This window comes from Sus scrofa, chromosome 1 (assembly GCF_054392235.1).
Source record: "Sus scrofa isolate SSC_HxYL_T2T_F1_AM1 chromosome 1, Sscrofa_HxYL_maternal_Yorkshire_Landrace_v2.0, whole genome shotgun sequence".
NCBI classification, from domain to species: Eukaryota; Metazoa; Chordata; class Mammalia; order Artiodactyla; family Suidae; genus Sus; species Sus scrofa.
Window position 1 is genome coordinate 12,064,803 of NC_139383.1, and position 20,839 is coordinate 12,085,641.

Sequence of the window (20,839 nt, forward strand, 5' to 3'; positions counted from 1 at the left end):
GGATTGTCAGTGAGGATTATACTATGCAGGTAATGAAATCAGCCCAGTTCTTGCCACAGAGTACATGTCTACTAAATATTAGCTAATATTATCAATAATTTTTTAAAAAGTAGCCCTGAAAGTCAGCTTTTAAGAAGTGGTGATTTGAGGTACAGTAACTTGTCCAAAGACACACATCTAGAAATGTTAAAGCTAGTTTTGAAAACCCAAAGGCAATAAAAATCCATGCTCTCTTTAAAAAACTGTTCTAATACTGTTAGCCTTCTCTGCTCCTCTTGCTTCCTCAACTGGTCTTTTACAGAAGAGAAAATTTCTTTCATTGACTCAAGGTATTTAAATGCTGGAAATGACCTTTGAAATCACTAACCAAAGAAGTGGCAAACTGCTTTCGACAACAGTTAAGTTCAACCGATAGTTCCTGCCTGGAATGACAGGTCAAAAAGGGGAGTGGGAATGCTACGAAGAGAAGGATGAGAACGCTGAGAAAGGCAGAAAAAGGCGATACAAGAGTGACCGCTGCCTGGGGGGTGAGGGGTGACAGTGGTGGGAGATGGAAGGACGCATAACACAGGTCAGCCCAGTGCTGCATATATGCCATGGCTCATGAATCTCCTCTAATTCTCACTAAACTCAACAGGGCTGAAACGTCTCAAGTCCCAAGTGCATCCTCCTCCACCATCCACGGGGCTCTGTGCACGAGCACACGCTCAGCTTCCTTCCCTACAGGTCATTGTATTACCTTGAGCATTAACATTTCCTAAGCAATATAAAGTCAGCCCATTTGCACCCACTCCACCCCTTGGATCTACTAGGTATTTTCCCAATTACGAGGGATATTTGTTCTCTATCTTGACCAGAACAAGGCACAGTAATTCTAGGTGTATGTATAGATGGAGAGCTCCCTGGAAAGTAGAGGGGAAGAAAAATGTCTCAGCAAAGCTCGTGCCACAATAAACCACTGATCTGCATTAGTTTTGGATGTGCAACCCACATCTCAGCAGTCCTACTAGGAACACTACTCCTAGTTGCTGATAAACGTCATGCTTGCAATTTTGTCCCAAATAGGTTCTTTCTATATTTAAAGCATTTAATTACATATCATCGAGTAAATTTTTCTTTAAGTTCCATAAAAAGTTTCACTTGAGTCGAAAACACTTCCTGCAAAACACTTTCAAATGCTTCCTTCCATCCCCCTCGTGCTACAATCATTCTCATTTATTTATCTTTCTAGGGCCACATCTGAGGCATGGGTTGAAATGGAGCTACAGCTGCCAGCCTACACCACAGCCACAGCAACGCCAGATGCGAGCCTCACGTGCGACCTACACCACAGCTCTCGGCAATGCCAGATCCTTAACCCACGGAGCGAGGCCAGGGATCGAACTGGCAACCTCATGGTTCCTAGTCAGATTTGCTCCTGCTGTGCCATGAGAACTCCTAATCATTCATTTTTACATTGGTATTTAAATTGGAAACATCTGTGATAATGGACTTCTTTTTATTCCTCCTCCAATACCAATTACCACAATTAACTACATACTTTATGGAAACACTAACAATCATTTTGTATTACTAACATATTTTACTTTAAAAAAACTTTAAAAAAATCTCAAGGGTATGGAACATTAAATATTTTAATATATCTAAAGTGGTGGTGCGTAGAAGGAACGTGAGTATGTACTTGTGTATGTATATAAACATGTATCTCCCCAGGAGATTCTGTATTAGCAAGTCTGTGGTGACTATGCCCCCGCGTTTTCAAAGAGCTCCACAGATGACTGTTCCACATTTCCTGACTGAGAACCACAGAGAAAGCGTATTTCAAATAGCTTTCAATAGACATGCCCCCATTTACAGCATGTCCCCCAAAAAGAAAACAACCTGAGCCACTAATTTTAAATTTTAGTTCTAAAAAGTTTTGCTGGAGCAAGGTATCTTGTTTTTAAATCTCGTGCAGTAACCTGACTTCTTCTTCAGAAGTGGAAAATAAAACTTTTAGAGCCTACAACTTAAAATACAGTTTAAAAATGTTTTCTATAAAAACCACAGCATCATCATTTAAGGAGATACAATTCTCTGCCACACGGCAGTATTTATGAATACTTACAATAATTTTATTTTGCCTATCTTAAAAATGAATATACACTTGCTCCCCTCCTCTACTTTACGTAAAATACTTAAAGAGAAAAACGTTAATTTTCTTCTTTGAAAGAGTATTATAAGCCCTTGAAACATTTTATTAATATAGCACCAAATAATAATGATGAAGGCACATAAGGTGTTAACCAAATTGTGTTTAATCAAATGTTAAAATTTCCTTTTTCATTAAATGCCGTGCCCGTGTAAAACATAAACAACGACCAAACCTCAAGATGTTTCTAAACCACCTAGTAAGGGGCCATATATTATACGCATAGTCCAGTAATGAGTGAATATCACATTTCTTTGATTCTAAAACATGTTTTACATTTGACATTTCTGAATTAGAAATCTTATATAATCACTGGCATGTCATATTGGAAGCATTTTAAAATTTAATGGTGCTTCTTACAGTCAAGAGCACTTTAGACCTGACAAACCAGTGTTTATTTTAAAAAAAAAATTTTTTTTTCAAAAGAGGTAACTTTTTAAGTATCACTCCATAAAACTGTAATATTTTCTATGACTAAAAAATGGCCAATAAATTTGGTAAGGCAACTAAATTATAAGGACAAAAGAAACTGCTCTGGTAAGAATATAATAGCTTAAATAAAAAATTGTATCAATTAAATATTATGTAAAGACATTTCCAGAGTTTTAAAAAAATAACTTTATATTATTCCATCTTCCAATGTGTTCTAAGTATCTGCCCACCCTATAAATTGAAATAAAGTAACTTTCCACCTATGATATGCTATAGACTACCTTGCTTTAAAATAAGTTTCTATCTACAATGTAAAAAATCAAAGTACAATATATGTACTCATTCTAAGAAGAGAAGCCAGTTTAATGTTTAAAGATGTAAAAAAAAATTACCAATGTCTATTAATGCTGCAACCTACTAATACCACAGGAAGTCCTATCATCCTCTCCTCTATCATATCACAAATCAAAACACTATGTGATCTCACATCTAATGTAAATTACTGCCTGCAACACTTCAAACTATTTTATGTAAGTATTTAGGTTCCTCCTTGCATACTTCTACTTGCATTCTAGTGACAGCAGTACTGTGATCAAAAGCATCAAAACTGTGATAGGTCTTAAGTCAAACTTATCAAAGATAATTCTCCCTCCATTGTTAAAAAAAAATACCAAAATAAATACCAATATTGGAAATTCCATATGAGGATGAATAATACTCTTTCACTCAAACATTACAGAACAAGGATAAAGTGAGTATAACTATACATTTTTTTTCAGCTGTTTTTAAGCGTGTCACACATCTCCCAGAGGGGTTTCTACATACAGTGCTGAAAACTGATTAGGTAACTTTCACTATCAGAATCTTCAAACCAGTGCAATACTTGTAGACATTTTGTTATCAAGTTTGCACATGAAAGTCCAAGAGTGATAAAAAGCTTGAGATCAAAAGACTGACAAGTCCCACATTTTTTTTTATTATTGCTACTTAATCCAAGTGAATGTCACTTAATTTTAATAATGATAAATATAACTTAAGTAGTTTCAGAGAAATTCTAGATAGGCTAATCTTTCTAGAACATTAAATCCTTGTACTACTGTCACGGTTTTTCCCACTACCCCAAGAAAATAATCTGAAACCAAACTGAATTATTGAACGGAATTAATTACTTTAGAAATAAACTCTGAATTTCCACTCTTATTCACTTTTCCAAAAAACAAAATAAATAATGTACTATTTCTATTTCAGAACCTGTAAGAAGAAAAGACTTCATTTTTGGCTATGAACCTTAATGCTATTTCACAGAGGTAAGCAAAAACAACCCAGTTTTAAATGGCTGGTGTACTCCAGCATCTGGGGGTAGGGGTGGGGGCCCTTGACAAAGCTAACAAAAATTTAGCTAGAGCAAATGATGATTTATTGGAATAGGAAACAAAACGACCACTCATAGGACCAAATGAAAGCCTCCATTAGAAACAAAAAAATACCAATGGTTTTATATATATATATATGTGTGTATATATATATATATGTAAAACCCAAAGGAGAAACAGATAGCAAATGAATGAAAAGCAAGAGCAGGGGCAGGGGCAGGGGTGGGCGGTGGGGCGGGCACTGGGAAACCAATGCCCAATTTTTCTGCTACTCGGTTTATCTTGGAGGCTGATCTGGATGGTGTTACACAGAGCCGATAAAGCACATGATGGACACGTTGTTCCTGGCACAGGAACTGATGTTTTCAAACCCACCAACTCCACTCTACATTTTGGGCAATTCAGAAATTCACCTCAGGCAAGTGACCAGTAAGTACTTTTAGTACAAGCACTACCTATGCAGAATAGCAAATATAGTGTGAAATAAAGCAATGCAAGCATTTACGTGAAATTCGGCTCCTTGCTAAATCTGGCTTCATGCTTACTACATTAAAAAAGAACTGCCAAACTGCCACATATTTCTTTACGATATTTCTTATTTTATCATCATCATAAAGGCTAAGGGCTATAACTATGAGCAATGTCAATTAGCCAATAGCCAAATGTCTCTGATTTTCTATCCAGTTCTAAAGAGTATTTTATTATCTAAACTGTCAGCTTTCTATTTTTCTCTGTATGTGCATGAAACAGACATACAGAGAAACAGAAACACTCCATGACTTAACACAGTAAATATACAAATATATTACATACATACTAATGAGACGGCATGATTTTTATATCAAAGTACATGCTTTTCCACCACATAGTTCTTTGTTGTTATTAAGGGTAATAGAGAACTTCTGCAACAACTAAGCACATGCTGCTAATGATCCATGGTTATAAGAATTTGTAGGTTAAAAAAATACAATTCCTAGAACACTGTTATCAAACAAATAAGTTTTATTGGCATCTAAAAACAAAATTCACCCAACATTGAAACGTACTTTAATATTTATGTTGTTTTCTTGTTTTCTTTTTTCTTTTTCACTCACTGAGTATGAGGAACAAATCACAAACACTTACTTTGGAGAAACAGAGACCATAGTGTAGATTTTACAAAATCACTTTTTAAAATCTCTGTATTGTGCTCCTCAAATATCTAGAGCCAGTCTTTGCATAAAATATCACAGCTTTGTCTATTACCTTAAAATTCTGCAGCAGCCTAAAGATATGGATAAGATATACCACCACTTGCTATTTGAAATATATCTATTACCATATCCAACCTAATGGTAGTATCTAAAAAATTCCTTCTTCCATAGGAAGTCTCTGACAAGCTGTTATTCATTTCCTTGAAGTTAAAAGAATCTGGGGGCAACATTTATATTTTATCAGAAAAATAAAAAAATGTTTACCTACCATGTTCATATTAAGAACAATGTCTATACAAGTCAGTTGTACAATTATTTTAAGAGAAAGGTGAACATGAACATCAGATTAACTTAATTCTGGCAGACAAAAGTGAACAACTATGGTCCAGTCAGCCATTAATCTATTACAGAGAGATGACAACTTTACAAAATGTATCTTTTACCTACTGAGTGATGATTATGTCCCCTCAGTTTCTGTGCTTTCTACCACTGGTTCACTTTCTATATCAGCAACTGTGTCACTCTTCTCCTTGCTTATTTCACTTGAAGATGTCAGTTTTTCATAAAGTTCAGGATCGCTCTGTGCTGGTAAAGGTGGTGGCTGAGCATGTCTCTCGGTATTTTCACCATTAACCTGAGGCACATTATCACCTTTTCGTTGCGAAGTGGCCCCTTCAAAAAAATCAAAAACCCGAGCATGAGGTGGGGGGACCCAGGTGTTCTGAATTCTATCTCGTCCAAGCCGATTTCCGTTCATTTCTCTGCAGAAATCAAAATCTCTGTCGTCCCTGTCCCTTTGCCTCTCCCAGGGTCTTCTGCGGTCATCAAAATCTCTGTGAACCTCTTGTCCAAATCCTCTGTTCCAAGGACCACTTCTAGGATCAAACCGATAGTTTCCAGACCGAAATCTCCCTCTTTCTTCATGTAAGCCTTTCGGCCCCGCATAGACAGGCAGAACCCGATGCTCTCTCTCGTCGAAATCTCTATGCCCCCACGGCTTCTCTGGAGTAAAGCCAAAGTGGTCTCTCCGACCAAGATGATCTATGCCTGGCCTCACAAGATTCTCTCTAATATCTACAGGAGGTCTTCCAAAATGCTCTCTACCATCTAACGGAGGCCTTCCAGGACCTTCTCTCGGATCTACAGGCCGTCCAACCACATCCCTAACATCCACCGGGGGCGGCCTACTGATGGTTTCCCTGGTTTCCATGGGAGGAAACCGGTAATCTCTATCTCCTTCCTGTTGAATATTATCATTTCCAAGCGGTATCCTTTTTTCTGGATTACTGACATTGTCTACACTTTGTCTTCCGGGAACCAGAAAAGGTCTTTCAGGTGGACTAAAAATATCCCCTGGAGGAAAAGGACCACGGGGTGGTGGATGAAGAGCTGCATCAAGTACTGATGGGGGAGGGAGTCCCCGCTGGGGTGGAATTCCAGGCTGTATTAAAGGGAATCGTGGCCCAGGAGTCTGTGGTATGAGTCCTGGACGAATGTCTAAGATTGGCATTGCAGGCATCCTTTGATTAGAAAGATTCAAAGGGGGCAAATTTTGAGGCCCAGCTGGTGGCTGTGTTCCCAACAGTCCAGGATTTGGAACCCCGGGTGGCTGTACTCCTATGAGTCCAGAACTGTTAGGTATATTTGGGGGAAGCACCCCCAAAAGTCCAGAACTACTCGACACACTTGGTGGCTGTATTCCCAAAATTCCAGAGTTATTTAGAATAGTTGGTGGCTGGGGTCCAATAATCCCAGAACCACTGGAAACATTAGACGGCCGGACTCCAAGGATTTCATTATTACTTGATACATTTGGTCTTTGGACTCCCAGAATCCCAGAATTGCTTGTCACATTTGGCGGCTGTCCTCCTAAAATTGCAGAGTTGCTTGAAATATCATTTGGAATCACTAAAGTGGAAAGAAGAAAAATTATACAAGCTGTCATTCTGGTGTGAAAAGGAACCTATATTTCTAATTATTAATGCAATAATTTCCAGTAGTTAGCTTCATCAGCTACTGTACCCCCAAAGGCCAAGGTATACTAGATAATAAAAATTAATACCATGCATAGCGATATTTAAGTATTAAAACATAAGTGGGGCTATTACCTAAAATCTTCATATTAAATCTTTTCAAGATAAACAAAAAAGGTCAAGTTTTACACTGACTGTCCGCCTTTAGCAAAGGTCTTTCTAAAGTACAAACAATTCTCAATACACTAAAAAAACAAAAAAAACAAAAAAAAACTTCTTGCTTTCAAATACCATATTTATCTTCTAGACCTAGCTGAATACCTGGTAGTCTTATACTTGACTCTTGCTCATTTTAATCTTTCATAAGTACACATATTTTGTGCAATTTTATTTTGATAACAACACATTAAAACAGTCCCAATAGGGAGAAGAGAAAAAAAAAAAAAAAAAAAAAAAGTCCCACTAGGCCAAAAACAAAGGTGGAGTCTTAATGGAAAGGTGTCAAAATCTATACTATCCTGAACAGAATGCCAAACTGGTTTTTAATGGAAATTTTAGGAGATAGTGATTCTTATTTTTTTTTAAACTGCATTATTTGTGCACTGAACCAGTTATACATGCATGTCGCCTCAGAATTAACACCAACAGCAGTTCCCATCTTGGCTCACTGGTAACGAACCCAACTAGTACCCGTGAGGATTCCGGGTTTGAGTCCTGGACTCAATGGGTGAGTGGGTTAAGGATCTGGAGTCGCTGATGTGGCTTGGTTCCTGAGATGCTGTGGCTGTGGTTATAGGCCGGCAGCTGCAGCTCCAATTGGATTCCTAACCTGGGAACTTCCACATGCTACAGGAGCAGCCTTAAAAAGCGAAAAAAAAAAAAAAAAAAAAAAGAATTGACACCAACATAAAGAAGCAGTACTGTAGTACTTATGATTTAACTATGTATTTCTGGGGATTTCTTTTGATTTGGGTTTTTGGTGTTTTGTTTTGTTTTTACCTGATCTGGTGTTTTCACCAGAAGAAATCTGGTGGTCTAAAAGATGAGGTACTTTTTCTTCAGGCTCTGCTTGTTTAGTTGGAGGATTAAAAACACTTCCGGCTGGCAGAGTGGAAGTAGCAAGACTGCTGGCAACAGAACCACCTGGTAAAACAAGGCTACCAAATCCAACATCTTTCACAGTTTCTGGAGTCATAGATAATGGTGGCTGCACTAAAGCTGTTTAAAGAAGGAGAATATATATTTCAGATTGAATTAGCTAATCAATTCATGTGCTAAGTTAGGTATAGCCAACATGGGTCTTGCCAAAGTTTTAAATGACTTCCTTTCCTCTTTCCCCAGGTATCTGGTAAGACCGCTTGGTTAACAAGACACATCTGAGTTCTCTTTTGGTCCCTTTATTTCATTTATAATGAAAACTAACTTTGGCAGGTTGAGTGTATAATGTAATGGCATATCTGTATTACCCACCACATTTTATGATAATGTTCAAAATGACAAATGAGCCATCATGAAGAGGCTAAACTGTATTTAGAAAGCTTTATTTTTTAAAAATAGGAAAAAAAATTTTGGAAATATTTTCAAGAAAAATAGGACTCATATTTAAGAAAATCCCAGCCCCCTCCAAAAACAAAAATCGTAATTTTTCAAGGATGACAGTATATGAATATCTAAATATACAGAAATGATTGGTGCAGACCAACAAATACAAGAATGAAAATCTGCCCAATCCCCTTGAAATTATAAGGACTAGGCTCCTCACAATTTACTTTTTGACAAACGAGGTTAGATGAGAACCCCAAAGAAAAAAGTATAAACGTTTCATTTTTAAAAATGGATAGAAAACCCTTGTGTATGTCATTTATATGTTAAAAATCAAAACCAGAGAAACATAAAATCACAATCAAATAATCAGAATTTCTAGACCAATTCATGCCACTACACTATTAAACCATGTACTCTGGGATTTTAGAAACTGTTTTATGCTCACATTTAACTCCAGACTACCTAGACAAACTGCTGGCACACAACAGAGATGTAAGACAGGGATAAGACCACCCAGGATCATGTATGGAAATTATGAAAGCTGAATGAGACAGTGTGAACAATCAGGTGAGGACCTTAATACACAGTTATTTCTCTTTCTCCTTTAATGGACCCCAGACTTTCTAAAATGAGTGAAAGTAAGGAGAAATAACTGGGAGGTAAACTCTAAGTAAGACGAGTCTCTATGAATGGTGAATTCGGAAATGGCTTCTGAGCACTCTTCTAATTTTCAGAAAGAATAAACAATTCTTCCTAATTAACCAACGGTAACAGAAAAAGGATCCTAATGCTGTCTAAACAATGAAGGTTCGAAGAGTTTAAAAATATAAGAGAACTTCAAAAAGAAAAGTGAATGCAACCGTTTGGAAGTAAAAATCCATTAGTCCTTAAACACTACAAAAAATGAAGAAAGAAAAAAGTAGAGGAGAAGGAGAAATAAGAAAAATCCACTCCCTCTTCAGTCACTGCGTATCAAGGTAATCCCCACAGAACTCATTACTTGGAAAAAGGCACTTATAGGAAAGAACTGGGCATCCACACTTAGGATCCTGTACATCTACACTTCAAGGTAACTAAATACTATGAGCTAAGAGAAAGTTTTTCTTTACAGAAAAAAATCTAAGACGTGGAAGGAGGGCGTTCTCCTGTGGCACAGCGGGTTAAGAATCCAGCATTGTCAGCGCAGCAGCTCAGGTCGCTGCTGTACACAGGTTTGATCCCTGGCCTGGGAACTTCCACACGTTGAGGGTGTGGCCAAAACAAACAAACAAACAAACAAACAAACAAACAAAGGAAAAAAAGAAAAGTGGAAGGAATTATAAAATTTGGAAGATCACTACTTTGCAACTAATGAAAAGTAGATTCAGGCAATACCAATCATAGGATGAAACCATCAGAGGAAAATCTGAAGGGCAACTCTTTTTTGATGGCTAGGTCCTAATACCTGATGCTCTGATCCATTCTAACATCGCTGAAAGTGGGACAAGGTACTGCATGGCTCCTGATGTGATGGAATATCAAGTCCATCCAGCACCCCACCTGTAAGCATCCTGATCAAAACAGTTGAAGCTTATTCTAAACAAGCCTATGGTGCTAAAAACGTCGAGATTCGAGGAGACAGAGCAACAAATTCAATACCGCAAAGAAGCAAAAAACCCAAATCCATTATTTGGGATGCTGCATACAGAAGTGAACTGTGTCGACAAGTCAAAGACACGAAGAATTTTAAAAAGGGAGGTTTGGGTGGGGCTACTCTATATTAAGACAATTAATACACAAAACAAACAAAAAATCCCCACACAAATACCATGTAAGAACCCTTCTCTGGCTTTTGATTAAAATAAAACAATCATAATACGGCAAATCTGAATATGGACAACTTTGTTAGAAAGCATTTAACAAAAAAATGCATTTGTCTGAATACTCTGAGAATAAAAAGATTAACAGTACGTCACAAGAATGAGAACCGACATGTATTATTAACACTACCATAGGTAAAGAAAACATCCTTTTCTTTTTTGGCCACACTGGCAGCATATGGAAGTTCCTGGGCCAGGGACTGAATTCCAGCCACAGCTGTGACCTGCATCACAGCTGAGGCAACACCAGATCCTTAACTCACTGCGCCACAAAGGGAACTCCAAGAAAATTCTTCAGGTAGAAAACTCACATGTTGGTACTACTGGTGGGATAGTAGGTGGTGGTACAACAGGTGGTGGAACTGGAGGTGGCATGAAACCTACATGGGAAAAAGAGACCAAAAATAAAATAACAAAAAAAGTTACTTTCCTTTAAATCAAAGATTTCAACAGTTATTAAATGAAATTCTACAGTCTTAAAACAGTCACTACTAAACCTCACATTTGAATATATTTTCCATATAAAAAATTACTTTTATGATTCTTAACATGAGCTTATCTATTTCACTCATTTGTTTAAATCCTGTGGTCTATGAAGCTGTAAGTATCAAAGATTAATTCAAGCCAGACAACCTGTTTATGTTAGTGTGGTGACTGCATGAGTAGGTAAACATTTATTTCAAGCTGCAATAATGACTTCTGTAAAATGTGCTATATTGTATTTGTTTGATATATATATATGCTGTTTACTCACTAGATCAGACGATTTTCATTAACCTTGAGTATCACTATATTTTGTTCTGAGTATTGAAATCTTAATAAAAACTAAAAAAAAATTTAATATTGTCTGTTTTATGGTTTTAAACATCAGATAATCAAACTATAAACCTGCTTCCTTGCATTTTTTAAATACAGACCTGGAAGTTCCCACCATGGCTCAGTGGTTAATGAACCCGACTAGCATCCATGAAGACACAGGTTCGATCCCCGGCCTTGCTCAGTGGGTTAAGGATCCCGTGTTGCCATGAGCTGTGGTGTAGGTTGCAGACGCGGCTCAGATCCTGCAGTGCTGTAGCTGTGGCGTAGGCCGGGGGCTACAGCTTCAATTTGACCCCTAGCCTGGGAACCTCCATATGCTGCAGGTGCAGCCCTAAAAGACAAAAACAGAGCTACTGCTAAAGTCCTTTTAGAAAATAGTGGCTAAAAATAATGAAAAATACAGATACGTGATTTTCAAGAAATGAATGCTAAAAAATCCATATGGTATGGTTTTTAATTTAAAAATATCTTCTGAAAAAAATCTTAATTTTAAATCATAAACACAGATGGTGTCAGACAAGAACAATTTGCCAATATCTGAAATATAAAAAGATAAAGTTCTTACAAAAATCTATATCAACTACAAATTATGTATCAAACTGTAATTTAAAATTTTACATAACATGACAAATTACAACCATTCTCAGATGGTGAATTTACTTTTTGTCCCTGCTGAACTCTATCAGTGGCTAAAAACTTAAATTACAGAAATCGATTCTGTAATTCTTTTCTATAATATGCAAATAACATATAAAGTTCAAAACAGTTCTGAAAAACAATATATATCATTTGATCTCTTGTATTGTCTCTCCCTATTCTTCTAAACCTATGATCTAATACTAAAAGTTCTAAGTTATGCAAGTAATTATTTATACTTAATTGATATGTGTTAATCTAGTTTTTACCTTTAAACACTGATTCAAAGAACTTTTATCAATAATTTACTAGGTCAAAATAAGTATTGTGAATTCAATTAGCACTTTAAGATATCATCTCTAATGTCAAAACTGAAATCTAATGATTTTTAAGAGGACCAATTTATACAACTTAACACATTCTTTCTGATGAATAACTACAGAGCACTCTGATATGGAAACTTCAACACAAATTATTTTAAGAGCATTTCAATGATTTTTAAAGGATTCCATTTCTCTTCTCTGTCAGTGCTTTGTGAAGTGCGGTCCTCCAACAACGGGCATCAGTCGGGCAGTTGTCAGTCAGGAACTTGTTAGGCGTGCAACTATCCTGCCCCACCTCAGTCCCGCTGACTCAGAAAGAGGCTGGGCCCAGCAATCTGTGCTCTAAGGCCCTCCCGGTAATTTGGATGTAATCTGAGGTTTGAGAATCACTGCGCCATATACAGCATTTAAGCCTGGAAGATGAACAATTTAAATAGCATTCTAAATAGGGTTAAAATAATAAGATGAAAGTTTCTTACCAGGAGGTGGTTGTGAAGGGTTAAAACTTGCTCGGAGAAAAGGAGGTGGAGGAATTGGACTGAATCCAGGAGGAGGAACTGGCATTGACACAGGAAATGCTGGTGGGACTAAACTAACTGCAGGCACTGCTGGAGCTACTGGAATCTTGTGGGTAGAAAATAAAATGTATCGTTTTATCCACTTGCAGTGATTATATCTTAGAACAACCAAAGATGAATTATTTGTTTCTTTTTTTTTTTCCTTTCTGGATTCTTGTAAGTGAACCTAAGGTAAGAACCCAAGGCAGTATTTTTCAACAGAGAGTATATATGGAGATCGTGAAATCTCATATTCAAATGACATAAAATAATGGGCACCTTCATGAATAGCAAATATCATGCTCAATTAATAACTAATTAATTATGTAGGCTGCTCCTGTGGCATGCAGAAGTTCCTGGGCCTGGAATCGAACCTGAGCCATAGCAGTGACAACACTGAATTCTTAACCACCAGGCCACCAGGGAACTCCTGTCATGCTCAATTTTAAACTGCCATGTCCCACTAAGTTTATTATATCTAGCCGTGTTATGTGATCTAATCACCATCAGGCAGTATGTCACTGAAAGCTTTAAAATGGCTCAAATTTCTCATTAATTTGTTTTCTACTCAGAAGCATAAATTCTTTTATTCATCCTAAGTACAATAATCCCCAAATGTTTGTCTGCACTGTGGCTATTCTTCTCCCCTAAAGCTCAAATTATATCAATGGTCTTTTCAACACCTCAACTTTGTTGTCTAGAAAGTTCAAACTTCACACACAAAAACTGAATTCCCAACTGTCCTTCCTCAAACCACACTTCCCACAGAATTTCCCATTCTCAGATAATGGTTAACTTCGTCTTTCTAATTTCTCAGACCCAAAATTTTGCCCCTGTTCTTTGTCAAACTATCAGAAATACACTTAGTATCTGACAACGTTCTGCTGCCTCCATGCTATCAGTCCCGTCTGAGCCACCAGCTCCTCTCATCTGGATTGTTGCAACTGTCTTTTAACTGGCCTCCCTGCTTTTACCAATGTGCACTACACCATTCTCAGAGCAGCTGCCAGTGTAAGCCTTCAAAACTCTAAGCCAGATCAAGTCGCTCCTTTCTTCCCATCTTGGCTGGGTGAAAACCAAAGTCCCTCTAGAGGTCTCACTTGCACTAAGCTGCCGCTCACTCCCGGCCAGGGCCTGTGCACTGCTTATTCCCTTGGCCTCCACTGTTCTTCTTCAGACAGCCACACAGTTAACTGCCTCAGCACCTTTAACTTGTGGCTCAAACGCCATGTTCTTAATTAAGTCCATCTTGACCATTTTATTGAAGTGGCTACCCAGACACTCCTGATGGTCCTTTCACTACCTTTTCCCTCCCACATCATTTAATCAACTTCTATCTTCTGTCTCCCCTATTGAAAACAAAAGCTCCATGAGGGCAGGGATTTGTGTTTGTTTCTTTTTTCACCGATGTATCCATATCCCAGGTGCCTAGGACAGCGCCTGCTGCATGCAGACCAGGCAATCAACAAATATTTGTTCAATAAATGAACATTTAAATATGAACTCTTTTCTAAAATGAAGTTTTCAAAAATGCTTGTATTTAATATTAATCCCTTTTGGACAATTTCCTCCAAGTCTTATTTTACTTATTTATTTATTTTAGCCACGCCTGCAGCATGTGGAAGTTCCCAGGCTAGGGACTGAACCTGAGCCATAGCAGTGATAACACCAGATCCCTCATCACTAGGCCACCAGGGAACTCCCTACATGTTTTATAAAGTAAACACACGAACAAAAACAGAAATGTAAGAAAACACATTAAGCAATAACAAAAACGGCACTAACCTGTAACATAGCAACAGGCGGAGGGAAAACCTCTGCCTGGGTCGTGACCACTGTTTCCTTTTCAACTGGAGGGGGGCTCTGAGTCGTCTGGACCGTCTCTTTAACCGGTTCTGAGCTTTTCACAGTTTCCCACTCTAAACAAAATATGTGAAACTGATTTCCTCGGAATAGGTGCAACTTTTCATTTTGTTTTTATGTATATATTTATTTGATGTCTGCATAGCCCCTCGACTACCCTGGCGCATGTTTAAAGACATGTCCACAACTATAGGTGCCAACCTATTTGGTTTTACCAAGATAAATCTGATTAGGATACTAAAGAGTTCAAACCAGCATGACACAAGGTACAAATCAGAGACACTAAAATATTTATTCTAGAGAAAACACTTTAAAGGGACATAATAGGTATATATCTCAAAGACCATCCTTGTTCTTTATTTTGTCACAAGGTTCAAGAGGAGACCAACAAGGAAGTACTGACCCAATACAGAAAATCTTTCTGAAAATAAGGCTATGCAAAAATAGAACAAAGAAGCTCTAAAGGTTCCTCCAAAGGTTCTTCACCTCTCTCAAAGTCATTAGAATGACCAGTAAGACTTTACAGGACTCTGCCCCTCTGTACCTCTCTGACGTCAGCTCCCACTACGCACGCCCCACCAAACTCAAGCCATACCAGTCTCATGGTGTTGTCTGTTTCTCATGATTTGTAAGAGATGGTGCCCTTGCTGTTCTCTCTGTATGAAAGGCTCTTTCCCCAGAGAGTCGTATATCTCACCTCTCGGAGCATCACCTTCTCCTATTAGACCTTCTTCAACCACTTAATACTGCAACAGCTCCGAACCCATACTGCCCACCCCCGTTCCATGTTTCCTCAAAACTCTTCGAAATTATCAAGTTTATTTTATCATTCGTTTTTCTCCACGAGAACATGGATTGGCAAACTTTTCCTATTTTAAGTATTTTAGACTTTGGGGGCCATGTGACCTGTTACAGTGACTCTACTGACTGAATTTTAAAAAGTCATATGCAATAGATAAACACAACTGAGCACGGCTATGTTTCAATAAAACTCTATTACAGAACGAGCTGCCAGTAAGGCCTGGCTAATGGGCTGTTAAAGGCTGTCAACCCCTGTTCTACAATGTACACTCCTTACGGATTTTGGTCTGTTTGCCTCGCTGGCATAATCCCAGTCACTAAAATTATACTTGGCACACAGTAAAAACAAGTATTTTTCTGAATGAATAAATGTTCTGGAGGAGCATCCATCAAAAAGAGAGTGGGAGAGAGACAGAGAGAATGACAAGAAAAAAAACTGAAAAAGTGTTTGAAAATACATGCATCAGCTTGAGAACAAAAATACTATTCTGAAAATTAGCTACTTTTGGTAGAAGAGCTAAGATGTAAAGAAATAAGGTAGACATCATATTTCAATCCTTTTCTAAGTATCCATTTTAAGATTTCTTATTGGTTGTAACTGCTAATCATTCTGTTAATTTAAAACAAAATTTTAAAAAACAAAGACAAACTTTTAAAAAGAACAGCCTGGATTATCATTTGGTTATAAGCTTTCTAGAACTGCATGAATCTGAACTGCAGCTCTCTAAAAGTCTATTCCTGCCATTCTCAACATAGATACTAATCAAAATAATCTACGAAGTTTTTTGAAGAAACTTCCTAAATCCCCAGTCTCATTAGAAATAATTAGCTTAAAAAAGCCTCCATATATACAAATCTCTCAAAGACTGAGAGTTTTTGAAAGACAAATATGAAAAAATGCTACACTGCCAGAGTTCCAGAACATTATCGATACCCTGAAACTTATAAAGTCCGTTAAGCACATCCACTGGACAGGATAATGTTTCATTTTTTCCCCCTCTTTTGCATGAGGTGGGGTGGAGAGAGTCAAGGAAGTAAACACAATTCATCCTATCATATAAAACTCTTATCAATTACATCTTTTCAGGCATACACGTATTTTTAAACAACAAAACCATCGCTGGTGTTCTTACCAGTATTTACAGTTTCCTGATCAATCATGCCTCCTTCTGCAAAACCTTCCAAGTCATCCACTTTAACTTTTTCCCATGGTATATACGTAACTCCAAGATCCACATCCCAGAATTGTTTGTATTCTGTTTTTACACCTTTGTTTAAAGCCCAAGCGATCTACCAAAAATAAGGTGAAGAAAAAAGAAAGTTCATGTAAAAACAAGGCAAAACATACAAAATTATATACCAACAATGTAAATGCAAATAAAATTAGTCTTAAAAATCAATTGAACAGGCAAAGCATCACTGCCCGAATAACACTAGGCAAGGAAATTTTTTCCGTACATCTTCCGATTTTGTTTGTAAAATAAAACCTCCATTAGACAGTGATGTTATTTATAACATGGAGTTTATTTCCATTTCTTATTAAGACTTTAAAACAATACAGTTCCAGAAATAATCCAAATCTACTTTTCACCACAAAAGGTGTCAATCTATATTAGTAATAATTAGAATAGTTAATTTAAATAAAATCTTGCTACTCCAGAAAAGGGGAAACCAGTGACGCTTTAGTTTAGCAGAGAAACTCTCCACCATAAAATGACAAAGCACAGATATATTAACTCCCTTGAAAGTAGTTAATATATTTAATTCAGTTGCAAAAACTGGTGGAATAAATTATCTTCAAATAGCAGAAACAAAATGTAAATTAGTTACAAAAAGTAAAAATGGAAAAACACACCAAAAATATACTCAGTGTAAAGACTAGTAGGAAAATAAAAATATACTTTTACATAAACCCTTCAGCTGTATGAGACGTTAAAAAGGAGACATTAATAACAGAATTAAGGGGTAGGCTTAGGAAGCACTGGGAAGGAGTGAATGGAATATGAACTTGTAAAAACAAAATAGTTCACATAAAATGGTGACTGGTTGACTATGAGAACTGTGCATGTGTGGTTTCAAAGAACTGTTTGAGTAAGGTTTTGGTTTTACCTGCAGCTAATTTTACAATTCAACAATACTAAAATAATTAAATTTCCTTCTTGCCATTTTTAAAATTTTTTTTTAAGGGCTGGATGTGCGGCATATGGAAGTTCCCAGGCTAGGGGTCAAATCAGAGCTGCAGCTGCCAGACTATGCCACAACCACAGCAATCAAAGCCAGATGCAAGCCACATCTGTGACCTACAACACAGCTCATGGCAACGCCAGATCCTTAACCCACTCAGCGAGGCCAGGGATCGAACCCACATCCTCATGGATGCTAGGGTTCATTACCACTGAGCCACAATGGGAACTCAGCGAAACAATAAATTTCTCTGAGGGTTTGCCCATAACATTAAAAAAGAAGATGAATTAGATGAAACATTCTAAGAATCCAATAAAACACAAGGAGGTGCCCTTAATCTCACCTTAATGACCTTGGAGCCAATTTTATACGATCCGGAACTGAGTTTCTGAAGAGCCCGAAATGCATCTTGTCGATGAACCATGCAGACATAAGCACAGCCCCTGGGAGGAATCATCTATTAAAAAAATTTTTTTCTTTAGAAAGGGTATAAGGAGGCCAATTCACTTCTGGCATTTTATGGTTTTGGCATAGAACACTGGCTCCTAACACTGAACTGTTTCCCCTTTTCGTCCTCCAGCTATCCGTTTACTGGCGTAATTCGCGCACAATCACTTCGTTTAAAAGAAACTCAAAAACAAGTTGGGTCTCTTCTTATAAACCATGTTATACATGTGAAATCTTGACTATCTACACATCTTAAAACTTTAATACACAATGAAGAACAGATAAAACTATGTGTAATTACATGCATATAATACCACCAGGTAAAAGGAAAATAACACTTTATGGCCAGCACATTTGAAGGTGTACAATTTATTCACAGTAGCATTTAAGTTGGAAGTGTCATGCTGAGTAATGTGAGAAGGATTTTTGTTTTGAGTAAGTTTCTTATCCTTAATAGAAAACCTAAAATCTACAACAACAAATGGTAAAATTAACATTTTTCTATTTTATAAAACTTAATTTTGTCCAAGTATCTCTGGACAAAGGTTTTAACATAAATAATAAATAGGAAGACAGCTTCACTGTAATCTCAAGAGTTTTATTTACAAAGTATTTAACTATTCTACAGTCTACAGATATAAAATTATCTTTAATGTATTAATTCAGAAAAATACAGAGCATTTCAGCTTATTTTTGAAGAACTCAAAAGGTATTCTATCACTTTATTAGTACTCAATACATAATAAGCTCTAGTTGTCAAAACAACCCTTCCCTTAGTCTAATATTTCAAGCTGTCACTTTAATAGCAAATTTTTCAAAAGAGCAGTCTATCTAAACCCTTACATCTCTCATAATGCAGATCCAACCCCTTTGCAACCCACTGAAAATATTTTCTTCAAGCTAATGACCTACTAAATGCTAGATCTAATGGACTTTTCTTTGTCTTCAAGCTCCCCCAAAACCAAGTGAAAGGTTTATACATCTCCCATCAATTTTTCAAATCCTTGATTTTTATCTTTAGCCATTCAGTACACTTCAGTTCACAACGTAACTTAGTGCCTATTACTTGCAACTACTACGCTCTTAAAAGCTAACACACAAGAAGGGGGAGACAATGCAAACTAATGTCCAAATGACTGCAGCAAAAGAAAGACTACAAATGTCATAAGGAATGTGAAAATCCAAAATGCTACTTGGATTCAGGATGTGTCCAGAGCAGTTATTCCTAGCTTTGCATCAAAATCGCCTATGTAATTACGGTACTTTGATAACAATCTTTAATCTAAAGATAATGACCACCGATATCCAAATTTTCTCAAACTAAATGACATGCAGCTAGAGCTGAGAACCACTAGTTTAAAAGTAGAGAAAATCAGAAAAAATTTTAGAGGTTATGTGGTCACAGACTCTGAAAGATTACTTATGTTCTGACAGGTGAAATTTAAAAAGACAAAAAGAGAAGCCTCTAATACTTTCATGGTGTAAAAACACGAATTTGAAATACTGAAGTTGAAACACTCAACCTATCGCCTATTATTTATTAGCCAATCCACTATTTATCATCCATGTAACTCAGTCAAATCATGTGGGTTCCTCACTGGTAAAACAACATCTTAACTACATAAACAGCTTCTTGTGGGGCTCCAAGAAGAGCCTACATAGTTGAAAACAAAATACAAAATAACCAAATTCAATTTAAATAAAGAGTGCTGTTATTAGTATCAATAAGTCAAGTTTGGTCACGTAAGAAATGTTGGGAATATAAGGAATCTAAGACTAGAAAGGAGAACCAGCCAATTTCCAAGTAAATAATGATAAAAAGATCCAACAGACATAAAAGTACATTAATGGTGAGTAGAACCAGAGAGTTAATGAATTATAAATCTCCTCAAACAAATAAATAATGATGAAACATTTCATTACTTAGTTTTAGCCCAAAAGGAAAAACAACAGCCCTTCAGGAAGAAAATGCTCAGAGGATTAGAATCCACTGAAAGAATAAAGCCCAGGAGTGAGTTACGTTCAAGTCACTGGAGATGCCCTGGCCACATGGGTTTTCTTGCCTCAGGTTTGCTCTGAGAAGGACAGACAGAGAAAGGGAGGGAAGAGGCTGACAAACTGGACCTCAAGTCCAGTTGTGTCTCTACCACTGCCTATGTGCTCATGTGCAGGTGATTACAATTCTAACTCAGCTTCTTCATGTTCATTACCAAAAAAATAAAAAGTAATTAAACCAGATCACACATAAGACTCTTGCTAACTCAAACATTCAATTTTTTTTTTTTTTTTGCTTTTTAGGGCTACACCCACAGCATATGAGGGTTCCCAGGCTAGGGGTCAAACTGGAGCTGCAGCTGCTGGCCTGCACCACAGCCGTGGGGATTCAAGCCATGTCTGCGACCCACACCACAGCTCAATGCAATGCCAGATCCTTAACCCACTGAGCGGGGCCAGGAATTGAACCTGCCACTTCATAGTCAGGTTTGTTTCTGCTGAGCCACGACAGGAACTCCAAACATTTCAATGCTTTTAGGAATCAAATGCCACTATGCTGCTATAAAACCCCTAAGAATATTTTGTTAGAATTCCATTAAAAAGAGCAAAAGTAATTAAGTAAGGAGATCAAGAGCAATGGAATAAACA

At 37.2% G+C, this 20,839-nt stretch overlaps 1 protein-coding gene across 20 annotated transcripts in view; it reads right to left on the reverse strand.

Moving 5' to 3' along the window:
- SCAF8 (SR-related CTD associated factor 8) overlaps positions 1–20,839 on the reverse strand; it is a 233,395-nt gene that overhangs the window by 146,850 nt on the left and 65,706 nt on the right. For 9 of the 20 annotated variants that reach the window (XR_014844295.1, XR_014844296.1, XR_014844297.1 and 6 more), the window contains 7 exons: positions 18,093–18,206; positions 16,699–16,855; positions 14,687–14,820; positions 12,824–12,968; positions 10,878–10,946; positions 8,162–8,380; positions 5,633–7,097 (listed from right to left, as the gene is read on the reverse strand). Coding sequence is in view for 16 of the 20 variants with exons in the window: in XM_085023291.1 (XP_084879417.1) it covers positions 5,647–7,097; positions 8,162–8,380; positions 10,878–10,946; positions 12,824–12,968; positions 14,687–14,820; positions 16,699–16,855; positions 18,093–18,206 (2,289 nt within the window). In the remaining 4 variants the exon portion in view is untranslated. Of the gene's footprint in view, positions 1–4,980; positions 7,098–8,161; positions 8,381–10,877; positions 10,947–12,823; positions 12,969–14,686; positions 14,821–16,698; positions 16,856–18,092; positions 18,207–20,839 lie in introns of those variants that run through there. The other 11 variants (XM_021072049.2, XM_021072020.2, XM_085023267.1 and 8 more) reach the window with 3 other exon arrangements.